This window comes from Homalodisca vitripennis, chromosome 3 (genome assembly GCF_021130785.1).
Source record: "Homalodisca vitripennis isolate AUS2020 chromosome 3, UT_GWSS_2.1, whole genome shotgun sequence".
Taxonomy (NCBI): domain Eukaryota; kingdom Metazoa; phylum Arthropoda; class Insecta; order Hemiptera; family Cicadellidae; genus Homalodisca; species Homalodisca vitripennis.
The window spans coordinates 170,621,992-170,635,352 of NC_060209.1; the positions used below are offsets into that span (position 1 = coordinate 170,621,992).

The 13,361-nt window shown below is 32.3% G+C and overlaps 1 protein-coding gene across 1 annotated transcript in view; it reads right to left on the bottom strand.

Annotated features, from left to right (window-relative positions):
• LOC124357764 (AP-2 complex subunit alpha) overlaps nucleotides 1-13,361 on the bottom strand; it is an 82,785-nt gene that overhangs the window by 37,731 nt on the left and 31,693 nt on the right. Inside the window, exons 4-12 of the mRNA XM_046809802.1 lie at nucleotides 12,080-12,168; nucleotides 9,231-9,335; nucleotides 7,810-8,041; nucleotides 6,850-6,958; nucleotides 6,124-6,274; nucleotides 5,120-5,288; nucleotides 2,275-2,412; nucleotides 1,884-2,066; nucleotides 1,380-1,511 (exon numbers count right to left, since the gene is read on the bottom strand). Of these exons, the coding sequence (XP_046665758.1) occupies nucleotides 1,380-1,511; nucleotides 1,884-2,066; nucleotides 2,275-2,412; nucleotides 5,120-5,288; nucleotides 6,124-6,274; nucleotides 6,850-6,958; nucleotides 7,810-8,041; nucleotides 9,231-9,335; nucleotides 12,080-12,168 (1,308 nt within the window). The remainder of the gene's footprint in view (nucleotides 1-1,379; nucleotides 1,512-1,883; nucleotides 2,067-2,274; nucleotides 2,413-5,119; nucleotides 5,289-6,123; nucleotides 6,275-6,849; nucleotides 6,959-7,809; nucleotides 8,042-9,230; nucleotides 9,336-12,079; nucleotides 12,169-13,361) is intronic.

Genomic DNA, 13,361 nt, shown 5'->3' on the forward strand with positions numbered 1-13,361 from the left:
ACTGAGTCAACTTCCAACAATAACAAAATATTGTCAGAACAACAAAGTTGCTAGGTTACAAACAATTGTCAATAACAAAAACAAGCAGGACATCTGTCAAAACTGCTAAGGTCATAGAGAAGAACAAAAACCTAAGAGAGAGTAAGTAAATAATAAATCAGTAAAATCAGCACTATAAGAAAGCTCAACACTGGATACAGCCGTCAATGGCGTTGCAGAGGCAACTTCAAAAATTTATTTGAAGCATTTAGAAATTTTTGTGAGTGATAATATTAATATCATTGTATTCCGAAAATGTCATACTACAATAAAAAAAAATAAAAAAAATAAATGTTTAAAAATAATTTTTTTTTTTGTCCAAGTCCCCTTAAATAGACTTTAATACAGCTGATTCTTTATTAATAAAAATAAACTGTGAAAATTATTTCTTCCATTATTCTTTGTTTATAAAGATTACACAGCTTCAAAAGAATAAATTTTTAACAACGGATTAGGTGAAATCTGACTAATTTGGCTAATAATACAATTATTATTGGCGATATTAATACTGATATTTTAATGGATAAATCAATCACACAAACTATCTAGCTCTTTTGTATAGCCACTGTTATGCACAGTAAATAAATAAGCCAACAAGAATTAAAAATCATTCACAAACTTGTTTGGACCATATTTTTGTAATACACATGATTGTTTCTAAACCAATTTTAAAGCAATGTTTTCTTTATATTAATCTAACTGATCATTGTGGTTTAGGCTTAAAAATAAAGTTTTTAACGTATAAGAAAAATAATAATTTAACTGATGCTATTAAAATGATTTGGTAAATTGTATGGAATAAACAATCTAAACAATAAATTTGTTTTAATAAATTTCATGAATGTTTTAAGTGAATTTATTTATAGCTGTAACTTTTTTTCTTTGTATTTGTATTTTGTAGTTAATTAGACATTGTCATTTATTTACTAAAAACATAATAATTGTAAATTTATAATATAAAACAATGCACAGTTTCCATAATGAATTAAATTTACGAAATGACGAAATGGTACAGGATATTAAAAGTCAAAATGAACCAGAAACATATTATATCTGTCTGAAAATTTGTTTTCTCATCAAAAGATTTATAGTTAAATGATTGATTTATATCTTTTCTAAATAGGCATCCATTGCATTAGTAAGTGTATATAGCCTCTTTTTAAGACTTTCAGTTAGTCTATTTTGAAATTTATACAAAACATTTCTTTACAACAACTAATTAAAAAAAAACTAAATTAGTTCTCGAATTATTGACACATATTTTTGTACTAGACAAACCAAAAGGAATGACAGTAACAAATTATTAGTTTGTCACCCCTGTGAGGTGTAAAGTAGCTAACCTTGGAATGTAAGAGTTGAAACTGTACTATGGGAGCACTCCGCTGATCTCCAGCTATCAGATTGCCAAACTCTCCCAGGATGTAGCCACCCACCTTCACCATGTTTTCGTGACAAGCAGGAGCTTGGAGAGCCTAAAAAAGTACAAAGTTTTACATATACTTGTTACATAGCATTAAGTATATCTCTTGTGACTTCAATTAAAGAAACTTACTTTAAATCCTTTTGGTGCTTGCCAATATACTCAGCTAGAAATAACCAAAATTGAAGATTTTGGCTAAGGTTCCAACTTTTTATATACTGATGGATTTTTAACATTTATACTTTACTGACATAATATAAAAAACTTACATAGTTTTATGTATTCATGCACAAAAATATCCTCTACAAATATTTTGATTATCAATCAATATTTTGATATAATAAAAGATTATATCACTTCTAAAAATATTGAGCTACACTGTATCATTGCCAAATAGGAAATCCAGACAACCACATTAACTCACCTCAAAAACAGTTTTGGCAGCATAACCCTGGACATCATCTCTATTGATAACGATCTGTATGACCCTGTACCAGACTTCTTCTGACACGTAGTCTCCAGCTATTCGGATCAGATTGAGGATTACATCCACATACCAGGTGTAGTCGGTGGCATACTTCTCAGCTAGTATTGCTACTTTCAGCACCTGAATCACACAAGTACAATGAGTCATCAATGCATATTTCAATTCAGTATTATTAATGTAGGTAATAATTTTTTTTTTATTGTGGGTAATCTTGGTATAAACTCCAAACATTACGCTAACTGCCCCTACCTGATAAAGTGTATTTAAAAAAAAAAACTATAAATATTTACATTACACGATCATTATAATTCAACTTGAGTATACAAACCATTTCTTCTCTGATGGAATAGTCCGCAGTCTCAAGATAGTTAAGCATCTCCTGGACTATCTCCTCAGCATTGCTCTTATCACACATGGCATACAGGAGGTCAACGGCTTGTTGTCTCACTGACACGTCTTTCTCCATCTGTACATACAATCGATCCATTTACTTTAAATCTGCATTAACACATTGGCAAAATTATATTCATGCTCCATTGGAATATGTACAAAGGAAAAACGGATACATAAGCCTTGTGTACCCTCCAACAATTACAAATAAACTATTTACTCTCCTTACACTCTACACAAACTTTAGAATGTTTCTTGGTGAAATAAAGGCAAAAATCAAATAAAACCCAACAATAAAACGCATTTTTTTTCACAAACGTCATTTTAATTTCTACTGTTTTAAAGTTAGAATCGGAGATTCAATCTTCTTTTTGATTATGAAAAAATTTAAATATCAGTATTTTTTCTGAACTCTGTTTGAAATAGATGGATTTTTGGATTAGTGGGGTTTAGATAAGCAGGACTCCACTGTATGTCTTTATTGTAATATTTTTTTATCATGACTTGGGTTAGTTTGAAATATTTCAAACATTTTAAGTGTAAAATATAACGTATTCAACGTGTATATAAGTGATATTAATTTGTACCCATATTTTTTGCTGAACAGAATAATATATTCTAAAGCCCATATTTCTTAAAATATAGCTATTTAATAACCCTCTCCACATCCCTTTATAAGAGAGTGGTATTCTTGGATTACTTTTTATTACATTAGACAGTCTCCATTACGTTAAAGAATGACAGAAATGAATTTGTGACTGTTTTGTTTAAACCATACTCAGGTTTTAAAAAAAGCTATTATGATTCAAGAATCAGGAATCAATTTTTTAAGATTGAGAATCAATTCCGTAATTAGTAAATTTTGGATTTGCCCATCATTAATGTTCATATTAATAACATGCAAATACTAGAAGCATATAGAGTAATCCCTCAATCTTTCTTTTTTACGCCAATCACACCGGATGAGATAGAAAAAAGCATCACATCAATGAAAAACAAAAAGTCTTCGGGGGTTGATGAAATGTCCGCTTGGTTGTTGAAGCAATGTTATGGTTGTTTTCTAAATCAAATGTGTATTTTGTTCAATGAATCAATTGCAGGTGGTGTTTTCCCAAATTGTTTCAAAATAGCTAAAGTTGTGCCAGTTTTTAAGAAAGGTGATCGGGAATGGGCTGACAACTATAGACCAGTGTCTCTCTTGCCTACTTTATCTAAGGTGCTCGAGAGACTCGTTTGACTGCCTTTTTACAGCGCCACAATGTACTAGTCCCAAATCAGTTTGGATTTAGACAGAATCATTCAACAGCTGACGCGGTGATTTCTCTTGTTGACCAAATTATTGACCACCTAGAAAAACGCCAGGCAGCCTTAGGAATCTTTTGCGACCTTTCAAAGGCGTTCGATCGCGTAGACCATAGCATATTGTGTTCTAAGTGGAAGGTTATGGAGTTAGAGGCGTAGCTCTTTCATGGCTACAATCGTATTTGTCTCACAGGCAGCAGTTCGTTCAAGTTGGGTTTTCGAAATCAGGTTTGATTGAGAACAAGTATGGGGTGCCGCAGGGTTCCATTCTAGGCCCATTACTTTTTATCATCTACATTAACGATATTCATGTGTACAGGGGGGACGCCAATTTGGTAGGCTACTCTACGCGGATGATGCTACGGTTCTTCTCGGTGGCTCAAATAGTGACGTGGACCTACGAGCATCTTCTTCCCTCGTAAATATTGACAGTTGGCTCTCAAAAAATAACCTAATGTTGAATGCTAAAGAAAACCACATTTATTCCGTTTCTAACAAAAAATAAGCAACACTCTGATTTATTGATTAACATAAATGAAACTTCATTAGAACCATCTAAATCTACGTGTTTCCTGGGTGTAACCATCGATAGTAGATTGCAGTGGTCTACTCATGTATCTGGGTTGTGTGGTAAACGAACTCCGAGTACTTTTATGGACAGAGATGGGTTGGTGACTGCTTACCACGGGTGTTTCGCTTCGTTGTTGGCGTATGGGATTGAGAGGGGTGGAGCCTCTCCTGCAGAACATGCATTTTTGGTCCAAAAGAGAGCTGTACGGGTCATATGCAGGGTCCCAAATCTTCATTCATGCCATGGTTTATTTAGGAATCTCAACATTCTAAAAATGACATCCCTTTACTTTTTTAGAGTTGTCATGTATGTGAGGAAGCATCTGTGTCAGATTCCGTCAGTGGGAAGCACTCATGCCTACCCGATGAGGCACGGCACTTTGCTTCGTACTCCCTCACATCGATTGTCCCTGCACGAGACTAGAGTGATGCACGCGGGTGTAATTTTTTATAATGCTCTCTCTCAAAATTTGAAGGAGGTTTGTGAACTGACAATTTTTAAAAAGATCCTGAGGAGATACTTAATACTAAAGGAATTTCATAGTGTATATGAATTCCTCTCTGACAGTGGCTTTTAAATTTTAATTTAAATAATTGTTTTTGTGTGCTTATTTCTTTCTTTTGACTACTATTCAATTTGATTTTGTTGATAGCACTTTTATACTTAAGTTTAGATTTATACTATATTGACGATTGCGATGTACTTCTGTGTACCTTATGCAATAAAAAGAATTGAATTGAATATTAACAGCACCTTACATTAATAGAAAATACTCTGTAAAAATTTATCAAATTGATTTGACATCGTTTTCATAGAAATTGAAGCTGTTTTGTCTCACTAAAAAAAAAAGCATAACTACACAAATTTTAGGAATGGTTGGTCTATTTATTTACAATATTCTTTACCTTACCTTCATGGAGAGAATGACAACCTCCTGATGTTTCTTTACAGCATCATGAGAGAATTCAGAGGTGGCTAAAAGGCACATAGACTCCAGTGCCAGGTATCTTAGGTTGGTCTCTCTGTTTGATAAGAACTGACCGAGCTGGTTGCAAGCACGAACTAACAAATTGGGTTCACTGAAAACAAACATTTACAGTGCAGTTCAAGACTAAACTATATTCCATCTAGTGACAGAAAAACTTCTAAAGTGGTTCAATCAATTTGAAAATTTAGTACTTGATAATAAGATAACAAAACCTTACATTAGAACAATCTGTCAAAACTGACCTACCCTCCTACCTTGTATGGTCAGCATTCTATTTAAACTGTCTATAAAACAATGTTTCACACTTACAGTTCCTAGTTTATTTTCCTAAATGCAGGTACATAACAAATTAAGAAATTAAATGTACAATATTTTAAAAGTTATACATAAATAGTTGTGGTGTGTACAGTAAATTTACTATACATAATTTTGCTCAGTAAAATAATATATAAAAAAATAAGTAAGTTAGATTTTATGGATCCCAAATTTGTTAACAAAGGACTGCAAATGATGTGGCTTTCAAAAACAGAATTTTAATTACTTGTTCTAGGTTTGATTTTAAAATATTCATATTATATACTAGATAATGAAGATCAAAGAATAGGTGTAAACCTTACATAGCAATATTATTTGAAACATCCATAAGGCCACCGTAGACACGGATAATTCTGGCGGTCAGTAACTGTCCCTCCACTGTCCTTAAGTGATTGGAAATCGTCTGGATAGTATAGTGATGGCCAAAAATGGCAAGGCATATTGGCTGCCGAATCTTTAAGTGCATCCTCCTTCAATTCTTTATACTTTAAAGATAAAGCAGGGAACATAAGACTGTTTTTATTGCACAGGACAGTTTATTACTCCATGAGCTTAAGATGAATAAATACAATGATTGATATTAACAAAACAGACACAAATAAAGCCTTTACCTGTCATTGTGGATAATCAGACTTATGGCCTCAAATAACACAGCATTTTTAGCATTGGAATGTTGGACTTTCTTTGACTTTGGTGGCTCCTGGGCTTTGTTCAGTATAGTTTCTAGACATTCGTTGAGTCGTCCCCTCACTCCAGGATCATCTGAAATACAACTTCACAATAAATTTATGTCATGCTATACATACTATTTGCTACTTACTATTACTAAATGAACTTATTTATTGTAGTTGTACATTAGGTTTTAATTATTTATTTATTTTATTATAGGCTTATTGAACAATTTTGTATACAAGAAATTAAGGAATTTGGTATTGGCTAGTTATATGAATATTACGAATTTTCTGACGATGTCAATTGCATTTTCATGTTTAAAGACAAATAAAGAATCTTGAATCTAAGTTCAACAGAATTATCAGACGCAAAACACAACGACGAGTGTTTGACTAATAAAGTCCCAGTTTGGATAATGTAATATCTCTCTTTCTGTATTCAGAGTCAATGGCAGAAGAATTTATTAAATTTATAAGAACTCATTAGAAGTTAGAATTTCCAAGGTATTAAATTCTGGAAGCGCTATTGTGTGGAAAATGTTTAATTAGAACCAAAACATACATTTACTGAACTTAGCGACCAAGACTGGTCCCTTTGCTTGTACAATAATCCCACATTTCTTATTTAATATTTAAATTAACCTTAGTGGAAATAGCAACACTTACCAGGAGGAGTATAATTTTGTAGAAGCCTCAGCAATTTAACTGAAAGCCAGGGTGCAGGAACAAAATAATATGTGTAGTCTTGGAGATCTGTGTAGCTGGCAGTCACAATCTAAACACCACAGTACATTAGTGTCTAACTGAAGTATAGTGTTGTAAAAGGTGATTAATATTTTTAACCAAATTAGTAACTTAACTACTGATAAATTGAACATTGTACCGTTGGTCTATTGCAACCAAACTAAAAATGCTTGTTTGAAAATTCTTATTCTTTGATATGCATACAATTAAATTCACTGTTTATAATTATTTTACAACCTAATGTACTCCTCATAGCAACAATATTACTGATAGAATGTTGTTTTATGTTTCAATTTCTGGGAGAACAGCAAATTTTGAAATGTGTATGTCATTGTTGTAAATAAAATATGGATAGTTGTTAAATTTTCTATTACAACATGTAATTCCCATTGAATTATATCATTGCATAGTGAGCAATAATTATGATATATTAGTAGATTGTGCTACGGAAGGGAAGTATCTATTAAAGGCAGGAGGCTACACCAGCCAGTATAATGTTGTTGATCTGGGTTGGAAAGTAGGGGATGAATTATTAATTTTTGCATAAATAATTACATAAAATCTTCTACCTCCTTTTCCTATTGGTTTATTTTAAATGTACCAAATATTGATATTTGTTAATTCTGTAGTAGGATAATTAGAGTATAATTTATCTGTTGGAAGTTTTTAAATCAATAAAAATCCTATATTACTGCACAATTCAGTTATAAGAAATGGATTCACACCAATAACAATAAAATATGTATTACAGAAGTTTCACAACTAAGATTTTCCTAGAAATCCTCCACGTTGGTTTTAAGATATTCTTTCAGTTAACTTCAGATATCTGATTCAGAAACTAACTTCAACCTTAAGTGAAGCACACATAGTAATAGTACAAACCCTGGAGAGCCTAGACACTGCGAGACTGATGCAGCCCTTGTATTCGTCAGGATTGCGTTTAACCAGTGCATCAATGAGTGAGGTGGCGGACGTTACGACTCCTAGATGCTGATCGTTGAGCAGATGTACAATGCGTGAAGTCCACTCTCCCCCAGGAATGATCTCCTGCGACGTGCGGAACAGTCTCAGGAGACACAGCGCCGCCGACTGCTTTACAACATCCATTGTGTCTCTGCACACACCATCATTCATAGTTGTTGCACTGGAATTGTTCTTCTTGATCACCCAACATTCACACCAAACATGAACCTTCAAAATTAACAGCAGAACTCCTATTGAATGGTAAACAAATAACATTTCCTCATTGGAAACTGGGTATCACAAGCTTACAGCTCAAACCCCCGTAGCCGTGATTTGTGTTGAAAAATATTTAAAGAGAGTAAAATGTAGATAAAATAAGGAAACTGAAAACACATTGTTATGTATTTTAAAAGACAAAGATTAAATTTTATTTTGTTTTAAACTTTGTATGTATATATGGTCTTTTTGGCTAAAACATTTTAGTTCTAACACAATCTTGTTGTTTGAAAAATTGTCTTACTCTGTGCACAACCTTTACGTACACTGATTCTAAAAAAGAAGAAAAGTAAGTAATATATTCTGAATTTTCTATAATATATTGATGAAACTCTTTCATGGACTCTGCATGTTCATGACCTTTGCAAGACATTAAACACCAGCCTCTTTGTCATCAAAAGGATTCACCAAATCAGTGATTTAATCACTACCAAGACAACTAATGCCCTTATTGAGTTTCATCTCTGAGGTACAGTATTGCTATATGGGGAGGCACTAAAGTCACTAACCTATAGAAACTTCTCCCGATCCAGAAGAAAGTAATAAGAACTCTTAAAGGCCTAGGGCCAATGAACAACAGCTGTCGTGAAGGCTTCAAAGACCTTCGTATCTTGACAGTTCTGGCCCTCTACATCCAGGAAGTGATTATTTTTGCTGATAGGAATGAATTCCCTGGGGGAACAGATGTACACCAATACAACACTCAACATGCTGATAACTACATCCTGCCAGCACACAATCTGTTACTGTATATAACGTGCCTGTTCATCTGAAATCAAGAAATAAAACTATTCTTTCCCATTATAAAGGAATTCATTGAGCATCTTTTGATAAGACAAGACTTACATAACTGCTGAATGTCAATGACATAATCAGGAACTCTAACACAATCTTAGTTCAAAGCATATGGCCCGATAAAGCCGACAAAAAATGTAGATAAGATTCTAACTCATTTCAAAACACTGTTAATAGTAAATTATTCTGAATAAAACAACAAGAGTGATCAATACAAAAGATAAAACGATATAACATTAGATTAAATAATAAAACATATCACTACATACCCTGATACTAGAAGTTTGGGGATTTCATATCCAAAAGCTTCAGCCATCTCTTTACTGCCTATATTTGCAATGCACTGCATAGCAAGGTTCACATGTATTGGATTCCTAAAAAAAACAAAAACAGTTATTTCTTTGATTCAAGAATTTCAAAACAAAAAAATTAAATGAAAAATACTTTAAAAACTCTACCTATTGAAGTCGTAAGCCGCATATTGATGCCTAAATAACTCGAATTATGTATGTCAACTCAGCTGAGTTGAATACAGTCAGAATACTGAAGCTGTACAAAAATTAAACAATGAGACGTTACAAATTAATTACAAAATAATTTGATCCAGTTGTTATCTACCTATTGAAGTCGTAAGCCGCATATTGATGCCTAAATAACTCGAATTATGTATGTCAACTCAGCTGAGTTGAATACAGTCAGAATACTGAAGCTGTACAAAAATTAAACAATGAGACGTTACAAATTAATTACAAAATAATTTGATCCAGTTGTTATCTACCTATTGAAGTCGTAAGCCGCATATTGATGCCTAAATAACTCGAATTATGTATGTCAACTCAGCTGAGTTGAATACAGTCAGAATACTGAAGCTGTACAAAAATTAAACAATGAGACGTTACAAATTAATTACAAAATAATTTGATCCAGTTGTTATCTACCTATTGAAGTCGTAAGCCGCATATTGATGCCTAAATAACTCGAATTATGTATGTCAACTCAGCTGAGTTGAATACAGTCAGAATACTGAAGCTGTACAAAAATTAAACAATGAGACGTTACAAATTAATTACAAAATAATTTGATCCAGTTGTTATCTACCTATTGAAGTCGTAAGCCGCATATTGATGCCTAAATAACTCGAATTATGTATGTCAACTCAGCTGAGTTGAATACAGTCAGAATACTGAAGCTGTACAAAAATTAAACAATGAGACGTTACAAATTAATTACAAAATAATTTGATCCAGTTGTTATCTACCTATTGAAGTCGTAAGCCGCATATTGATGCCTAAATAACTCGAATTATGTATGTCAACTCAGCTGAGTTGAATACAGTCAGAATACTGAAGCTGTACAAAAATTAAACAATGAGACGTTACAAATTAATTACAAAATAATTTGATCCAGTTGTTATCTACCTATTGAAGTCGTAAGCCGCATATTGATGCCTAAATAACTCGAATTATGTATGTCAACTCAGCTGAGTTGAATACAGTCAGAATACTGAAGCTGTACAAAAATTAAACAATGAGACGTTACAAATTAATTACAAAATAATTTGATCCAGTTGTTATCTACCTATTGAAGTCGTAAGCCGCATATTGATGCCTAAATAACTCGAATTATGTATGTCAACTCAGCTGAGTTGAATACAGTCAGAATACTGAAGCTGTACAAAAATTAAACAATGAGACGTTACAAATTAATTACAAAATAATTTGATCCAGTTGTTATCTACCTATTGAAGTCGTAAGCCGCATATTGATGCCTAAATAACTCGAATTATGTATGTCAACTCAGCTGAGTTGAATACAGTCAGAATACTGAAGCTGTACAAAAATTAAACAATGAGACGTTACAAATTAATTACAAAATAATTTGATCCAGTTGTTATACAATTAGAACATTTTAAAAATAGATAAAATATAATATCCACGGACTGATGATACATCACTACGGTCCTGACTGTGCAGACAGCAGGGCGACTGTTGAGTCGCAACATTTTTACGGCATTTGTACTTATTAATTTTGTTGTTGTTGAGAGTTATTTTAAATTTTGACAACTCCATATGGAGCACTTTACACTTTTTTGTTTTTAACCACCTGATGATGAAACAGTAGTTCTATAACAAGTACTGCACATCTACAGGATTTAGGAACTGTTTGACAAGGTATAGTACCATAATGTAGTATTGATAGAGTTCAGGGGTCATGAATTTTTACTGAAAATCAATGACGACTGCAGAAACTTATATTATTGAAAGTTTATAACTGTCTTAAGTCAGAGCAATTCACTATAGGATGAAAAATAGGAAGCTGCAAATTACAAAAGAATACGATCCAAAATATTAGTCTCCGCAACTGCGAGATTAAAATTCCCGGAGCTATTTAACTGACATAAGTGAACAAAATTATTCCATGCATTAAAAGGCATTGTTTACAAAAGCCTATAGATAAGCATAAAGGTATGTACATACATAAAAGTGTTTTATTAGAAAAACCGTTAAGATAAATTTCCAAAAACTAAGTTGTACTTTAAAAACAAGTTTTTCAGTTCTTTTGAAAGTTTTATCTTTCTCTACTTAAAGTAAATTCGATTACAAACTTAACAGGATTTAAAATAAAATCACATAAACTTAGTTTTTTTATCAACTTATAAAAACTATTGAATCAAAAATTATAATTTCATTTTGTTAAGATTATGGAATAGAGAAACGATATATTAGGCTCCTATAACTATGCTGAGCTAATTGTGTAAACCGCTTAATTGTGTTAATTTTAGCTTATGTTTATAAAAGGTGTTCCTATTACTTCTCAATTTGACTTATTTTATTATAGTCCTGTACTTGGTTCATCTATCCTCACTATATGCATATAATATACACAGTTTGTGTTCTAAATAAATAATGTAAGAAATAATGATTTCAACATTTATTTAAGTTCATTACATAACAAACGGACCAATAAGTCATTAAAAAAATTATATCATTGTTTGTTTAAATTATCAACCTTTATTGGTGCATCTCGTTTTATATTTACGATATTAGACAATGAATACATAGTCGTATAAATTTAATGTAGGACATAAAACTTATTCTGTATACAATAAACTTCTTACCTGGAAGTAAGATCATTTTTGATACTCTGGATAATCAATTTGATGAGATCACTGTTGGTATTAACCAACACAGAAATAAACAAGTATCCCTGAAACAAAGGAATAGTATTAAAAATGAGTAACAACATTTTATAATTCCTTTTCATAACAGCTTCAATTCACCACCACTAAGTTTCATAGTTTTTCCAAAATGTAATCTATTCCTCTTAGAAAATTACATAGTAAACAAAAAGTATCTTTTGAGAAAATAGTTCAGCTGGTATTGACGGGGTTGCAATACACATATGTGCTGCATACCATGCTGCACATAGCCAGAGGAAAAGACATGTAGAAATTAACATTGATTATTGATTTATTTTCAACACAACACAATCAGGTTGCTTCCCAAAGGTCATGAAACAAATAAATTTATCCATTTCTGTATATTGTAACTTTTGTTTAATTATTATATTGTATACAATAAACTAAAATAAGACAATACAGATATTTTTTCTACCTACCATGACTAGAGTGATTCCAATGGTACAAAAATATACTGCGCTTTGGGGGTTAATACTTACAATATATCAAAATATGTATGGAATAAGGAATAAGATTACAACCTCCCATTGCTCTTCAATAATTATACTGCAACCAATATCAGTTCTCCTTCTACATAAATATTAATTCTGTTATATGGAGGAGTGGGGATTGCAGAGTGACTTCGTCATGCTTGGAAAGTCTACTGTTTAAGATAAATGAACTGGTTTTGTATACACTAAAATGGTCACTACTCTCAGGGATCCTGCTGATCGTGTGTTAAGTATTGTAATCCATTTTCAATAAGAAGTAATAAAAAAGCTGTAGACATTCACAATGAACATTTTATAGCATACAGAGAGAACTTTACTAAAGAAAATGTTGACATGTGTTTCAGGAAGATTAGACAAACAGCCACAATTCTGCATAAAAATAATAAGTTTTTAGGATAGAAAAGATGTACTTTATTGGATTTATAGAAAGAGGCATTAGATGGGTGTTACACTGATCTAAAGGCTAAGGATGTTGAGTTCTTGAGCATGATACTAGACCGCATATTATTGAAAGAGTTATAAAAAAGTTAGTGGGCAGAAGATGCTTCTTGTTCACCCCAAAACGCTATTTTATATCACCTACTTCCTCCAATGAAAAGTGATTTTGTTTTTGTGTCACAACAGATTGAAAATGACAGGAAGTTAAAAGACACTGCCAATGCATACTCAAGGGGAGGGGAGCAGGTCACTGGAAAGTTTATTCCTGAAAA